The sequence below is a fragment of the Mytilus edulis genome, chromosome 3 (genome assembly GCF_963676685.1).
Source record: "Mytilus edulis chromosome 3, xbMytEdul2.2, whole genome shotgun sequence".
In the NCBI taxonomy this organism is placed as follows: domain Eukaryota; kingdom Metazoa; phylum Mollusca; class Bivalvia; order Mytilida; family Mytilidae; genus Mytilus; species Mytilus edulis.
The window spans coordinates 52481753-52498727 of NC_092346.1; the positions used below are offsets into that span (position 1 = coordinate 52481753).

The 16975-nt window shown below is 30.2% G+C and overlaps 1 protein-coding gene across 4 annotated transcripts in view; it reads left to right on the forward strand.

The window, feature by feature from the left end:
* LOC139516811 (UDP-glucose:glycoprotein glucosyltransferase 1-like) overlaps positions 1-16975 on the forward strand; it is a 49933-nt gene that overhangs the window by 6200 nt on the left and 26758 nt on the right. For all 4 annotated transcript variants that reach the window (XR_011663027.1, XM_071307132.1, XM_071307133.1 and 1 more), the window contains exons 5-21: positions 487-605; positions 1336-1516; positions 1780-1876; positions 2196-2271; positions 3623-3723; positions 5946-6045; positions 6291-6351; positions 7631-7786; positions 8197-8283; positions 9494-9613; positions 10203-10424; positions 10734-10862; positions 11167-11331; positions 12218-12341; positions 12971-13069; positions 13718-13812; positions 14193-14399. Coding sequence is in view for 3 of the 4 variants with exons in the window: in XM_071307132.1 (XP_071163233.1) it covers positions 487-605; positions 1336-1516; positions 1780-1876; positions 2196-2271; positions 3623-3723; positions 5946-6045; positions 6291-6351; positions 7631-7786; positions 8197-8283; positions 9494-9613; positions 10203-10424; positions 10734-10862; positions 11167-11331; positions 12218-12341; positions 12971-13069; positions 13718-13812; positions 14193-14399 (2139 nt within the window). In the remaining variant the exon portion in view is untranslated. The remainder of the gene's footprint in view (positions 1-486; positions 606-1335; positions 1517-1779; positions 1877-2195; positions 2272-3622; positions 3724-5945; positions 6046-6290; positions 6352-7630; positions 7787-8196; positions 8284-9493; positions 9614-10202; positions 10425-10733; positions 10863-11166; positions 11332-12217; positions 12342-12970; positions 13070-13717; positions 13813-14192; positions 14400-16975) is intronic.

Below are 16975 nucleotides of genomic sequence, written 5' to 3' on the forward strand. Positions count from 1 at the left end.
CTTGGTACGTTCACATTGTTTTCGCTTAACAATCGGCTCTTTAGACAATGGTACAGGACCTGAAAGCGACCTCTTTCTGTGTACATTTCACCTATAAAGTGAATTTGAAAGAAAGAATCTCACAAAATCGTAAAAACTAATCACAAACTACTTACCTTAAAGGCTTTTGCTGTTTCTCCATATAGAAAAAATAAACAATATGGTGGCCAAACAAATACTTCGGATTTTTCTGTATTTATTGCTGAATAAGGAAAAAACCAGAGAATCACAATAATGACCAAAAAATTAAAACAAAAAGCGTGTACACGCATTGTGACAAAATCCTGGTGTGTCAACCGTTGAAAAAGCTTGTATTATAAGCGAAGATCGTGTCACTTGGCAAACTATGAGTGTATTTCAATCTTCAATTCTATCATATAGAAACTGTCAGATATTTTGCAATTATTTTCACAAGAATTTTTACCTAGTCAGAAATATCTTTTGTAGATGGCGCTGCATGAGCCTCCCCCTGAAAAGAAAAACTGTGATGTTTTTGTTAGCTTGAATGGACTTCAAGTCTGTAGTCCCAAAAAAATTGAAAAAAAACTTGAAGAAGCCAAGAAAAGGTGATTTTTGTTTTAAATTAGTAACAAGATTCAGTTTGTTTCTTGATTGTTGACAGCTGAGTGGCTTTAAAAATTGAAGACAACTTCTTCACTTTAAAACTGAGAATAGAAAAAGGAATATGTCAAAGAGACAACAACCAGGCCACCAATCGGTCTTCATCACAGCAAGAAAATTTACATGCATTTTTTTAGTAAATATTTAAAAAAAAGAGAAAAAAATGCATACAAACAAGAGGAGATGTTTGGTAGATATAAATGAAACATCAACCCAACAATATCATATAATAAAGGTAGACATCTGGATGAAGACTTATAGTGTTCTACTAGGGTCATATACTGTAAGTCTTGACAAGTATGGAAAAAAATTCTACACACCCAACCAAATATCTGAAATTTAATACCAAATCATCAAAAAACAAATTAATGAAATTCAAATGTTTTTGCATGCTTTTATTAATTCTATTTCTATTGTTGAATGATTAACACACATTGTAAATTAGTTATTGTTATAAAGAATCCAAGCAGTTCATGAAAGCAAATGTAAGCTCAGATTATTGAATCTATTTACTATGTTATGTTTTATGCCTGCTGAATAAAAACTTTTCAATCCTTTTTTGTTTTAACCTGGATGTTAACATTCAACGCTTCATAGTATTGCTGTTTTGTATTGAAAAGTAAGTGTACTTAAAATAAATACAAGTATTTAACTTTTACACTTTATAATTTTCAGGAAAAAGACAGCTATATACAAGTTTGACCATGTTTACCCAGGATCAGATGATTCTGATGTACCCGTAGTGGCTGTTTTGTATGGAGAACTTGGAAAGCCAAAATTTAGGGACTTCCATGTTGAACTTAGAAATTTGGCTATGAGTCATGAAGTTACTTATTTACTGCGGCACTTTGTTAAGGTATAAAATGGCTGAAGACATTCACCTTTTATTAATTTATAAGTCATTAGTACTTATTTTATTAAAAAGATGAATAAAAGAAGATGTAAGGTATACACCAATATCTTAAATCTTTAGATATAAGAAATTTTTAATCATTCATACTAAATTCATGTTTGAAACAACTTATTTTTGTGGTGTTTTATCAGAAAATGATATTTAACAATGAAAATAAACTATAATGTAAGATAATTGTATTATAAAATAGGTTTCCTTCTTTACAGAATCCTTCTGAACAGAAGACTAGATTATCAGGTTATGGGGTAGAACTGGCAATCAAAAGTCAGGAATATAAAGCTAAAGATGATACAAAGATTGAAGGTATACTTTTTATCAGAGCAATACATTTTTTGTACTTCTATACAAATAAATTATTTATTTATGAATATTTTTTTATTATTTTTGAAAGTTTTAAAGCATGATTGGTTTTTATTATGTTAGTCCGTAGATAAATGTAAATTAGGGAATTTATGACTGCAAGACAGCACAATTCTTTTATAGAACAAGTTTCATGATGGATACATATGGTATATGAAATATGGTCATTTTTGCATTTTGTATTGTTTTTGATATTTAAGACATCTGAATATTTAATAACAGATTGTAATTATATACTTATGGTCTAACAATTTCAAACTAGGTGATGGAACAAAAGAAGAAGATGAAGTGATAGAAGGAGAAGATGAAATTCAAGGATTTATTTTCTCAAAACTAAAGTAAGATTTTGTCAAAAATAAACACAGCAAGATAATATTTCATTAAGCAATCAGTTGAAACAGAAAAAAATCTCTAGATTATGTAGATGTACTCTTATTAAAACACTTCTTTAATACAGAATAACGTTTAAATATATAGTGAATTTACACAAGGAGAAATTTTATTTACCTGGTGTTTACCCGTCAAAGCAAATAAACATTTACAACTATACAAAAATCATATATTAAAAAGATGAATCTCGATTTTTTAGAGGGAAAACAAAAATTATGAATGAACAGAGATGTTGGCTATTCAGAAATTTGAAGGCAACTTAAATACACAAAATCCATAAGAAGTCTAATATCAATGGTCTTCAAGTGTCTATACAATGTGGCGATCCCGTTAGTGTCATTAGTCTAAATAATCCTAAATAAAGGAGTAGGTCCAGTAAGGGCCGATTTCGGCCTCAATTTTCAAGTTCATCTAACGAAAGATTGTAGCCACTTTCTAACCACTTAAGTGTCTATTTCAATTGATTCAATTAGTTGATGGGGAAGATTTTAACTTAATAAGTCATTTAAAACGCCCCGATTCAAGCTTAAATATGAAAAATCTATCAAATATGCCCAAAATCGTCACTTTTCAGATGGTTTTTGTCACAAATGAAAGTGGCCGCATCCGTGTTCATCCTCAACCTTTATATATATTATGTATTATCATCAAATACAACTTACATTTCAATATTATGAATGAACACGAATGCGGCCACTTTCATTTCAGACGGAAACCGTCTAAAATTTAAGTAAAATGCTACAATTGTGAAGATTTCAGTAATTTAGCATGACTTAATGATGCTAGTACCCGATATATGTGCATTGTTTTGTCAAAAACAGCCCATATTTATGTAGCAGAAGCATTCTACTTTGCAATAAATATCTAAACGATTACATTTTCACAATTTTCTAAAACTGCTATATTTTGAGGCCAAAAAGGGGTCCTACTGAACCTACTCCTTTTAACAAAAAACTGTCTTAGATTTGAAATCAACAGCAAATTCCCATTGATGACAAAAAACATTAAGATATAACTAGACAATAACTGATGAGTTTCCTGCTTGGGGACAGACACAAAAACATCTGACAGGGTCAAACTAGTTTTTTAGGATCTTCCCTGGCTGTTTATTGTTTTTGGTATCCAACACTGAAATAACAAAAGTTTTTTTGTATAGAGCATACAGATATAGCTCTTTACTCCATAACTTATAATTTATAACAGATAACAAAATTGTGAGTAGAGTTATACCAATATTGAAATAACTATATCATAGAAAGCTGACAGATTTGTGTACATATTTTATTTGTACAATTTTAGAGATTTGTACCCAGAAAAACAGGATGATTTGAAACAATTTAGGAAGCATCTTAGAGAATCTTCTACAGAACTGACTGCATTGAAAGTATGGCAGTTACAAGGTATGATTAAAGAGTGTTGTATTAACTACATTTGGATTTAAAACCATTTGGAAATGTAATTTATAATTGCTTTTTTTTTTTTTTTTTTTTTTTTTTTTTTTGGCTTTTCCTTAACGTCTTTTTTTTATTTTTTATTGATCTTTTTGGTGTTCAAGCTACAGTGCATACATACATACATACATTTTTACAATATATAAGTGATTGACATATGGCATAGTCATACTATTGATATTTTACGAATAAGACATAGTAAAAACAAATACAAGTAAATGATGTGAATAATCGGTATATGATACAAGTAAAAGATACTTTGGAATACATTAAATATACATGATCATATCGAGAATAAAATTTAATTAATAACTTCCATAAATTCCCCCCATCTGTCGACAAATGACTCGTGCTTGTCTTTAGAAAGATATAAATATTCTAATATCTCCAGACGTCTTTTCAAAAATTTGAGAAAAGCTTGCACAGATATAAACAATCTGTCTAATTGTGTGTACTTTACATAATGAATGTAATATTTTGCCTGTAAAATACAATAGTTTAACACTAAGTTATCAGAATTCAATATACCAAAAATGACACTGTCTTTATTTAAAAAAAATTTTACTCCAAAGACTAAATGCCACCAATTAGAAAATTCTCTCCAAAATCGTTTTATTTCTATACATTCAAAAAATTTATGCTCTATAGTTTCTATTTCTTTACAACTGGCACACTCATTAGTTAAAGAAAGTTTATATTTTTCAAGGAGATAATTATGTGAGACTATTCTGTGTAACACTTTATATTGAAAAGCTTGTAGTTTGCTTTCAATAGTACATTTAAAAGCTAGTGAATAAATATTGTTCCACTTTTCGTCACTAATTTCTATATTAAAACTTTCTTCCCACCTTTGTTGTGAAATAGGAGAAACACTTACCCGATCGATAAAAAGTGAATATACATCTTTAGTATATAATTTGCTAATAGGCATTTTTTTATTCTCATGCTCAAAAACGAATCCAAAAGAGTTGCTCTTAGGTGACATGTGTTGTTGTAATAACAAATCTTTCCAGTCACGTGGTATAGCAAGTTTAATAGAAAGAATGTCTACAAAAGTAACATTCAAATTATATTTTTTGTTAATAGCGTCATGAGACAAAAATTCGCCTTTATCATCTACAATATCATTAATGAACCTTATGCCTTTCGTGTACCAAGATCTGTAAAAAATACTCGTTCTGTTAACCTTGATAAACGGATTGAACCAAATAAATTCTTTTCTAACATGAAATGCATTTAACGGGATGAAAATACCCTTGAAACGTTTCCAAGCAGATAGCACTTCTATATAAAAAAGAGGTGCTTTTAAATTTAAAAACTCAAATTCACATCTGCTCATAAATAAGTCCTCTAAATCAAAAAGGGAGAAGAATGCTTTGGAAACATGTTTCCATTTAGAGTCATGTTCTGACAAAAATCGTTTTACCCACATGATACGAAAGGATAACAGCTGTACTTCAAAATTTGGTGCTTTCAGTCCCCCCTCGCTAGGAGACTTTTGAATAACTTCCGATTTAACTTTCGGAGTACTATCATTCCATAAAAAGTTATTAATGTCCCTTTGTATTTTAATTACATAAGATCTTGGTACATGTGTAGATGAAATGACATAAATAAGCTTCGATATTGCAAGTGATTTAAGAATTACGATTTTACCGATCAAGGAAAGGTTTCTGATCCTCCACATTTTAATAATTGCTTTTTGTTCTGGATACCAAGGATATATTTTACAAAAATAGTACTGATATTTTTATTCATTGTACTTCCCTGTGCCTAATTCATCCTGCTCAGTTGATCCATAATTCTAGTATCATGGCTTTGAGACATGTAAAAAACTTATCAGTGAAGTCACTAAAGAAGTGTAGAACTCCAGCTGACTTCGTTAGTACAACCCAGCTTAAAACTATTGTAAGAAAAACTATAAGTAGAATATTTAGTTTTCAGTTTATATGTATATAATAAATTATCAGCGATTCAACACATTGTGACTTGCAGTTGATATTTTTCAATATCATTGTTCAGTAAACCTAATGATATAAAAGATAACTTTCTTTTTTAATGGTGTGAAAGTTGAGTACTTCATGTCACTTTAATACATATGAATAAGACTGAGTGTGTTTATGTCATTTGTAACAAATGTTAACAGAATTGTACTCCTTCTTATTTAACAGATTTGAGTTTGCAGGCTGCACAAACTGTATTGTTATCTGAAGGTCCAGAAGCTCTGAAAAAGTTACAAGATATCAGCCAAAACTTTCCTTCTGTAGCCAGGTATATGTTGTTTGGTATTTTTTTAAAAATTATAGTATACATATTAACCTGACCATGTGTCTGATTCTTCATGAATAGTTGCGTTATAATACTATAATATGACCAAAACATTTTTTGAGAAACTTTCATTCCTCAATTGAATATCAAATTTTGAAGAAATAATTATGGAATTATCTTTATATAAAAGATGCATTTTTTAGGTTCAGTGTTGCAAATTTACAGAAACTTACCGAATTGTATTTCAGGACTTTGGTAAAAGTACCAGTCAAGAAAGAAATGAAAAAAGAAATAGAGAAAAATCAACAGGTATATGTTATAAAGAGTTACTACAGAAAATCTGCTGATCTTGATTTCAGATAAATTTCATTTAAAAAGAAATGAAAACATTGTTATATGCAGTGTATCAGTTGTCATGTATTTTTATATCCTGCCTGAAAAAGATCTAGAACTATTGCATAAATTCATGAACAATTGAATGCAAGTTTAGTTTGATCATAGCAGATATGAAGTGTTTTCTTTGGAGAGCTATGCCCTTTTATTATCAAAAATTCTGTTCCATACCTGGGTCAATATCTTTGATTGTTTTTACATAGGCGGTAATGGTAACGTTTTTTCCTGTAGCTCAGTCCATATCGTAAACTTGGATATGTATGATAGCTCGTTTTGAAGCTGTGACATTTTCACATACGTGGTTAAATTTTCGGGGTACAAAGTGAGATTACTTTTTCCGTAAATTAGCATACTCCAAACAACCTTTCATGATGCGGCTCCTTGTGGTAAAAAATCCGCTTTTTAACACAATAAGTTCTTTGAAAATTTAATACTTTGAACACATTTAATAGCTCCATAGTTTTTACACATTTATTCATTCTATGTTCCTCTACTTTCCTAATCACCACAAATGGTTAAGCTCAGTCATTTGTAAACAAATAGAAACATGTCCAATATCACCACATAGAGATTTTTTGTTTACAAGTGACTTTTGAGTTCCTCATTTCGAGGCGCATTAGGGGCCAACTGTCACTATTTTCAGGGGATTTCCCCCATGGAGAATTCAAAAGGAATATAATTGTTTAAGTATGAAGAAGCAAATAAACAACATTAAAATAAATTTAAAAGCCCCTTTGAAGGTTTTTCAGAACTATGAGAGCCATTTTGAGTGTACTCCAAATGGGCATTTTTTAAAGTTGGCAGGTATGCTGTTTTTTTTTTTTAGATATTACTAATATCTGCCTCTGTTGTAAGTTGAATTTGAATACCAGCAATCAATTTCACAAAAAAAATTGTACTATTTAAAAATACCTGTTAATTTATATGAACATTCTAGTATCACTTACAATCAATTTTAGTCCTGTAAGATTTTTTGTGAAAAGGGCAACAGATGATTAAACTCTATTTGTGGGTTAGAAGAAAGATAAAAAAAAAAGTATGATGCACATTGATTTGTTTTAAAAAAAAAATGTAAAGAAGTTGGTTAAATTATGTTTATTGTCCTCATGGATTGGCTATATTTATTTTTTTATTACAAACAACAGCTTCTGTAGATATATTGTGTGTTAAAAAATGTGTTTTTGTTTGTTTTTAGTATTTTGAGAATTACCATGGTATATCAGCAGGAGACGCTGCCCTGTATGTTAATGGTCTACCAATAGATATAGATGTATATGATATGTTTACATTCTTAGATGTAATGAGATCAGAGGCTAAACTCATGCAAGGATTATTTTCTTTAGGTTTCAAGGTATTGAGTTTCTTTAATGATTTATTACTTCATTTGTACTTAGAAAATATTATAAACTGTTAAAAATAGATGTTCTGATTTTGAATTATGATTTGCATTATATATACAACTGAGATTACTCTACTCATGATAGATATACTATTAATTTGTATAAATTTATTATTATGGAATTCAGAAATAATAATTAATATTCATGAGATGCAGTTATAGAAATTAGTAATTATTTTAACACAGTAGTTCAAAACTGTATGTGCTGTTCTTGATATCTCCTGAAATATGCATACTTGTGCGATAACATCTGCAATGGAATATTCAGTAAATAAAGAATTTATTTGTTTCTTAAAAGAACTTTTTATATCTGAAAACAGTAATAATGATTTTTGATGCTATGTATTTTACATTGTTTTTAGGGAAATGATTTATCACAGTTGATGAAATTAGATTTGTCAGGAGAAACAGAAAATTTTGCATTGGATATAAGGCATACTGCCATTAAAGTAAGTAAAATAAATGTCCTACAAAATTCGTAGTAATGCCTTTTCAACAGATTTTTATGGCCCCGCAACGAAGTTGTCGGTGCCATATAGTTTTACCCTTGTCCATAATTCCGAAATTCCGTCATTCCGTCATTCGCAACAAACCATTATTCTGAGTTTTTTTTCTAAACGCCTTCAGATATTGGGCTGATTTTTGGTATGTGAGTTAAACATGATGAGTTACAGATCTAGTTGAAGTTTCGTTCGGCTCCGCTAATTTTTTACCGAAATTACGGGCTTTGGACTTTGATAAATTGTTGAAAAGCACAGTTATACAGACTTTTTTTCTAAAGCTTTCAGATATTGGGATGATTAATGGAATGTAAGTTAACCAAAATGAGTTACAGATCAAGTTTAAATTTCATTTCGCTCCGCCAATTTTGGCCAAAATTAAGGGTTAATAACTTTGAAAATTGTTGAAAATCACAGTTATACAGACTTTTTTCTATACTCCTCCAGATTTTGAGCTGATTTTTGACATTTGAGACTGCCATCATGTTTGTGTCCACATGGGTTATTGAAATTGCAGATTTTTCAACATTTTGAGATGAGGCCATTCGTGTGGCTTGAGCACGTCTAGTTTTTTTCTGTTTTCTGTTTTAAGTGTTCTTTTGTATTCTGTGGAAATGAATTTGTATTTTCATTTTTAATGAATTTTTGTAGTGGTATAACTAAAAGGAAGAAATACCATTTCAAACAGAAAAAAACAAAATTGAGTTGATAGATATAAGAAGATTTTGTTCAAACAACTTTCCATAAGACTCTTTTGAAACTCTTGAATCAGTATTTATTTGATCTGTAACGAATACTATGAATTACTTCCCCTTTTCCACAATGGTATGAATTCAAAACATGCATTTAAATTTGACCTGTGGTTGGTGAGTCATAACATAGTGCAATGATGTGCATTCTTTAGATTCAATCCTTGTTCATGTTAATCAATTTATATATGATATATGTGTATTACTTTACATGTGAAGAAAATCATTTAATTAAAAACTAATCAGTAGTTTCAGAAAGTAGTGCATGGGTGTATGAATTGATCTGTATGAAATTAAGTTTAAATCACAATGCTTTATGAAAGCAATCATAACCCCCTCAGTGGTCACAAGCACTTTAATATAACATGACATTGTGTTAACTTGGTACATCATTTATATTTCTTTTTCAGTACATAAATGATTTAGAAAATGACAAGAAGTATAGTAACTGGCCAAGCAGTGTACAAGATTTACTGAGACCTACTTTTCCAGGGATGTTACGACATGTTGCTAGAAATATATTTCATTTGGTAAGTAAAAGGCAGATACAAGTTAGTTTACTTATATTATTTACAGATATGAGAAACTTGATTATTATCTTTTAGGTTCAAATTGGATATGCAACATGCAACACAAGAAGACAAGTTGAGACATCTAGAGATCTACCTGTAGTTTAAAACAATACGACAATAAAAAATAGACAACCATCTTAACCCGTTTTCAAGCTTTATCTTAACATAGTCTTTTATTAAAAAGTTTTCTTTGAGACTCGCAAATAACTTTGATAATCTCAAAAAATCTAAATGGATATTGAAATTAAGAAAAAAAAAGCACAAGCAACTACAAACTTGGTTCATGGCTTGGCACTTGAGCATGTGAGAATGTTAAACTAATTTTGTAAATGCTGAACTTGAAATCTTCCCCTTTCTTTTTCTTTTTCTTCATAAGTGTATTAGCAGGAACTTCACTAAAAAGGAGGTTTATTCCTAATCTTTAGTTTGTCAGTTCAGTTCATTTTTTTTCTCTTATTCATATTGTATTTAGATATTGAAATGATAACATCAGATACAGTTCTTATTTCTGGTTTTATAAAAGTAGATTACATTTTTTTCTATATAGGTTTTCATTGTTGATCCATTGGATAAAGAGAGTAGAGAACTGGTTAAAATGGCTGAAGCATTCATTGTTCACAGTGCACCAATCAGAGTAGCTGTTGTATTCGTAACCAATGATGATATGAAGGTCACAGGACATGATGATGCAGGTGTGGCCCTGTCTAGGGCATATGATATACTTAGTCAAGAAGAGAATCATGGAAAGGCTTTATCATTTGTCACTGATGTAAGTAAAATCGCAACAGTATTGATTTGATCAAAGTATATGAAAATATTAGCATTAAAAGTACATTTTTGTTGCCTGTGTCAATGGAAGACAGTTAGAAGACATTTTACAGTTGTGTGGTAGCAATTGTACATTTGGTTAACGTGCAAAATATTGATACGGGTTGTTGACTTTTAAAATTGTAAGGTTCAGCTTTAATGTTAAGTTAGATCAGTCTTATAAAGAGAAATTGCTAATAAAAAGATGTTTTGCACTTTAAAATCATTGAATATTTATGATATTATACTTTTTTTTTTTAATCAAATGCAGGTGTATGAAAAAGTGAAGTCAGGAACCATTGCACCAGAACAAGTTGTTGAAGTGTTTCAAAAGAAGTATAAAGATCATGACTTTGAAATGATATTTGGTTCTGATGATGAATATGATACAAGCAGAAAGGTAAGTTTTTATAAATATTTATGGGAAAATATAGAATTAAGTTTAAAAATAACTACCACAGACCTTTTACCATTCTATTGATGTTAATAAATTTAAAATGACTGTTTGCCAGTACTCTACAGAACATCAACTTTGCTTTTTGGTCCTTTAAATTTTTTTCAAAAAGGTCCAGAAATTTCAAGATTCTTGATATGATTATAAATATGACTGTAGAAGTGAAAATGACAAAAGAAACTGCATGCATGAAAATTAATCTTGCTTTTGTTATAATTTTTTAAAAAGAAATTCTGAATTTCTTTTTTAGGCAGCTTTAGATTATATAAAAAGAGCCGGACTAAAGGATTTCCCCCAGGTATTATTGAATGGTGTTCCGCTGAAGGATAAATATTTAACAGAGAATACATTTGAAGAGGGAGTTGTATCAGAGATCATGGCACAGACACCAGATATACAGAAAGCAGTTTATAATGTAAGATATCAATTCCATTTAGTAAAACATGGTTATGTCAGTGTCCTTTTGAACTGAATATTTTGTGAAGATGTTAAGCATATTTTGTGTAGATTAGAAAGGTTTTTTAAAGTGAATTGCTAAGAATGTTTATATTGCATTGTTATATATAGAGTGCAGTTGCAAAGGTTTATTTATATTAACTTTGGGTTAGTTATATTGTATTATACTTTTTATACCTCCGCTTTGAAAAAAAGGGGGGTATACTGTTTTACCTCTGTCTGTCCTTCCGTCCGTCCGTCAGTCCGTCCATCCCATGAATATTTTTCGTCACATTTTTCTCAGGAACTACAATACAAGGATTTCTGAAATTTTGTTTCAAGGTTTATATAAGTATGTTATACTGTGTGATGCGTTTTCAGATTCATCACTCAACAACTTCCTGTTTACCGAATACTTGTACTATTTTACACGTGATAACCAAGTTGAAAATTTCCGGCACATTTTTCTCAGGAACTACAATACAAGGATTTCTGAAATTTGGTTTCAGGATTTATACAAGTCAGCTATACCGTGTGATGTGTTTTCAGATTCATCACTCAACAACTTCCTGTTGACCGAACACTTGCATATTTTTACACTATTAAAATTATCCACTTGTTAATTCCTCAGAAAGTTGCAGTTTTATTGTAAAGAAGAAACAAAATTAAAAATATTTGATAAAATAAAAAAAAAACAATGATAAAAGGTATAAAAAAGACTTATAAACATCTGTATTTTCCAAATATTTTTTAACCTTATGAAAGATAAGTTGATCAATGGTCTTTTTGACATGAAAAATTAAGAAAAGAATAAATGATTTTATAATCAATTATTTAGTTTTTTATAAACTTAATATATTCTATAGGGTAACCTACATGATGGCAACAATATACATGAATGGTTGATGGAGAAAAGTAATGTGTTACCCAGATTAAACTCTAGAGTTCTGTCTCCACCAGTCAAAACACTAGACCTGACGGTTAATATTGGTAAGGCACTTCTAATTGGAATATTTGTTAAAAGAGAAAATTAAAAAAAACCCTCTTTGTTAAATAATGTTTAGAGGCGTCCAGAAGAATAGATCAATCAATGTGACTACAGGTAACAGATAAATGAGGCTGATTGATTGTTGGTGTTTAAAACCACCTTCAGGATCTTTTGCATTAATAAAAAGGCCAGTGGTGGAGGAAACCAAAGAACCCATGGAAGTCAATGACCCTCAGCAGGAAGACTGGCAATCTTAGTGGATTAAGATTGGACACCAGAGCTCCTGCTTCTAGTGGAGTCCACACTAGTGACTAACAACCTCAGTGTTAACAGGCTAGGGATCACTACAGATGAACATCTCAGACCATCTGGCAAACGAGGCTCCTAGAAGAATAAGAGGAGAATTCTAAAAATGGCCACAACTTTGTCTTCGCATGCAGATATATTTAAGAATTCTATCCACATGCATCATTATGATGCACAGCTCAGTTTTTATACTTCTGCTTGCTGTTATATATATATTATAATAAATAAAAAAAATTGGCAGGGTCAAACTATCACAAATATGTCCAGAAAAGTGACAAAATGTTTTGAGAATTTCTGAGGTTATTTTATACATCTATTATTTCAGATGGTGGCTCTTTTGATGATGTGGATACATTTGGATTACTTACTTCAGATGACATGACAGCTGTTATGGCAGAAAATATGAAATACATGCAGAGAAGAGGTAAAACATTATTTTTATGTACTGTAAATTTACAAATTATTGCGTGCATTTATTATAGCGATTTTGTCATTTTAAACTTAAATGTGATTTAAATTTTTATGATTTTGAGAAAAGTCCTGCTTAATTCAGATAAAATAATACAAAATGCGAGTTTTAATTATTGCATTTACAACTCTGTCGCATTATTCGCAATAATGAAAACCTCGCAATAATTTCTGAATTTACAGTACCTAATAAAGAGAAGAGGTGAAACACTATTTTTATGTACCCAATAAAGTTTTGAATGTTTATATTGTCTTGAAAGCACAATTCCTTCCACATGACTGATTTTTTTTAAATATGCACAGTGGAAGCACAATGCAAGATGATATATATATATAAGGAATATAATTTTGATAGTATAACTTGAGATGGGTATGTTTTTGTGATCTCTAAATGATCCTACAATCTTTGTTTCAACTTAAAAAAAAAAATGAAATGGTGCTATATTTATTTATCCTGGTAATCTGCTTCAAATGATAGCAAACATAAATTATACCTCACATTCTAGGCGTGGGGGTATATTGCATTCTCATTGTCTGACCGTCATTTAAATAATTCTCAGTTAAAGATAACATTGACAGTAATCTCTAATTTCTCTTATTTCAGATAACATAGTATTAAGAGCAGTGACCATGTGGGTGGTTTGTGATGTAGAAACAACAGAAGGGAGACAACTCCTATATAATGCTATTAAGCAGCTGGTAGGTTTATATCTAGTCCATATCTTTTATTTTTGTATACAACGTATCAAATTCACACAAAAAACAAAAGAATCCCAGCTTTAATATACAAGATATAGACTTGATACAAGATTTTATTTTGATAGTTTTATATAATATATCTTAACATTTTAATATTTAGTATATCTTGATTTCTGCTAAGATATTTTTTTATCATTGTATAAAATTTAAGTTTAATTTTTGTTAAATGCTAATCTGTCCATCTGCAGTTGTATATACTGACTGAAGTTAATTAAGAGTAAAGATTTGGTTTTCATGATTCAAATATGTGTATATGTTTTTATAAGCATTTGATTGAAAAAAAAACAAGTTATGAGTTTTTGTTATTTTGTTGTTTATAGAAACATTCCCATGATTTGAGGGTTGGTGTGGTATTTAATACTGAAGTAGAAGAAGGCAAAGATTATATGATCAGTAAGGCTATTTTCTTAGCTCTCAAAACATTAGACACATCAGAAGCCAAGAATTTCATCACCAAGCTGGTGAAGGAAGAAAACGTTAAAGATTTGGTTGAAGCTAAGAAAACACTCAGAGATTTTGAAGTCAGTGTAAGTATGACAGTCTGTTATATAGAAACATTTATAAGAAGGAAAGAGTAAAATAACAAAAATACCAAACTCCTATGAAAGTTCAGAACGTAAAGTCCATTATCAAATGGCAAAATCAAAAGCTCAAAACAACTGTCATATTCCTGACTTGGTACAGGCATTTCCTAATGTAGAAAATGGTGGATTATACCTGGTTTTATAGCTAGCTAAACCTCTCACTTGTATGGGAGTATTTTTGGAGATTTTACCACAGATGTGTGGTATTTTTGAGAAATATTTACTTGTAACAAATTTTATGAAATTAGAAATCTCTACGGAATTATGTAAGGTTACCCTAATAAATATTATACCAGGATTAAAAAAAAAACAATGCACAAACATAAAAATATAAATCTGAGTCTGTCCAATGTTGCAGAAAGATCTTTACCTGTCAATCTTAGGATATTTGTGTTGCCTTGTTTGTAATTTAAGTTTTAATTAAATGATATGCTTAACTTTTGGAATCAAAACAATAATGCAAAGCAAATCTGAACTTTTAATAAGGAGGCTCGGGTATAAAAAATTCAGAAAAAAATTAAACATTTATTTTTCACTACAAATATTATTTATTACCTTAAGTAGTTGTTACTTTATCATATGGTACAAACATCATTCAAATAAATCATTTCGTTTTGTCCCCAGATGACTTTTAAAATGAAGATATGGCCCAAGACCACAATTAATGACCCCGCTTTTCGTTGTCCACGAATATAGTTCCTTTTAATTAGAGTGTATTTTTCCTTATTTTTTTTTCTTTCCTTTCCTCACTTATTCCTTAAATCTTTTTGGGTGGAAATGAAAGAAGAGAGGTCAAATAAATTTTTGGAGGTTGTATTTTAACTGATTTTGATATGGAATGAGTGATTAGGTCAAGTGCAAAAAGGTGATATTTACAGTTTTCGGAACATCTCTTGACTTGTCAATAGGGGTATGGATGTGTATTGGCTAAATTTGTAAAAGTGATTGCTTCAATCTTTCTGAATTTTGGATATATATTTGGACTAGGACAATACATTACACACACAAAAAATTGGACAAAAGTGCATGGTGCAATTTTTTTAATGATGCAAAAGGTTATAAAGAACTGATAGAGGAATTAATTGTGGTCTGTGGCCTAAGAGGTGCATTTCAGCAAATTTAGAATTTTTACTTTGGCATCTTTTCTGAATGATCTATTGGTATTGATTTGTCAAACTATATGAGAAGAAATGATTTTCACTTTCATTTGATAGAAATTTTGTGAAAAAGTCACTTTTCAGGTTAAATGCCTAAAATGTAGCTTTTTCACTTTTTTCACTATTTTTTCAAAAACAGCATGCTTAATTTCTCTCTGACAGTTTATTCTGATATCTATTTGTGTTTGTGGTATTTATTTCAGTTGTTTAACTTATTTGTGAACTCTGAACACAAAAAAAAGTAGATAAAAACATAAAAAGAGTGCAAAATGTGCTGTTTTAATAGTCTAAGTCTAACGGTCAGTATACGCAGCAGGTGAAATGTTAAGTTCTATGCACTTAAAAGTTGTATTCCAAAACAGATTGCACTGAACCTACATCAAAAACACTTATTACTGGTTGCTTAACCATTTCTGTTTCACAGACTACCTTTACTTTCTTCTGTTGGATAGCTAGTGGTTTAAATATTGGCCTTTTGAGGCTGACATTTCATTCAGTTTTTAAACAGTAAAGTTAATAAACTTTGCATCAGACCATACTGTCTGCATATATAGTTGAAAGTGACAGTCTTGTTACATCCAGGCTCCATGTTTTATCATATCTGAGCACAGATTTTAGCAAAAAGAAGTATATCTCCATCTCCCATATCATTTATATGCTTTTAAATATGCAAATGTGGGGAACGGCCTAAACTGGCAATCTGTTTTTTTAAGCATAACATTGCTAAAGACCATTTTATCCACATGCGTTATGCTATTTGAAACTTATATTTCCATCAAAAGTACATTTATAACCTGTTAAAGTTTGTTTGATAACTTAACAACTTCAGAAAATTGTGGTAAGTGAAAAATATTACATTTGATATAAGGCCTCACCCTAATTGAAAACCTCTATTTTTTGGCACAGGCTCATATAAAATTAACTTCTGGCCATTTTGCATAAGTCTGATACATGAAATATGCTTTCTGTTGCTTTAAATAGATGTTAACTTATACATAGAGACATTAAAAAGTGTTAGTTTTGGTATCTTTTGGTTTTTAGAAGCTCAAATTTGATAGTTTTAATTGTTCTAATTCAACGCCACAATTCAGCACCCAAAATTCAGATATAAAAAATGCCACATTTTTATACGACCGCAAAAATTTTAATTTTTTGGTCGTATATTGCTATCACGTTGGCGTCGTCGTCGTCGTCGTCGTCGTCCGAATACTTTTAGTTTTCGCACTATAACTTTAGTTTAAGTGAATAGAAATCTATGAAATTTTGACACAAGGTTTATGACCACAAAAGGAAGGTTGGGATTGATTTTGGGAGTTTTGGTTCCAACAGTTTAGGAATTAAGGGCCAAAAAAGGGCCCAAAT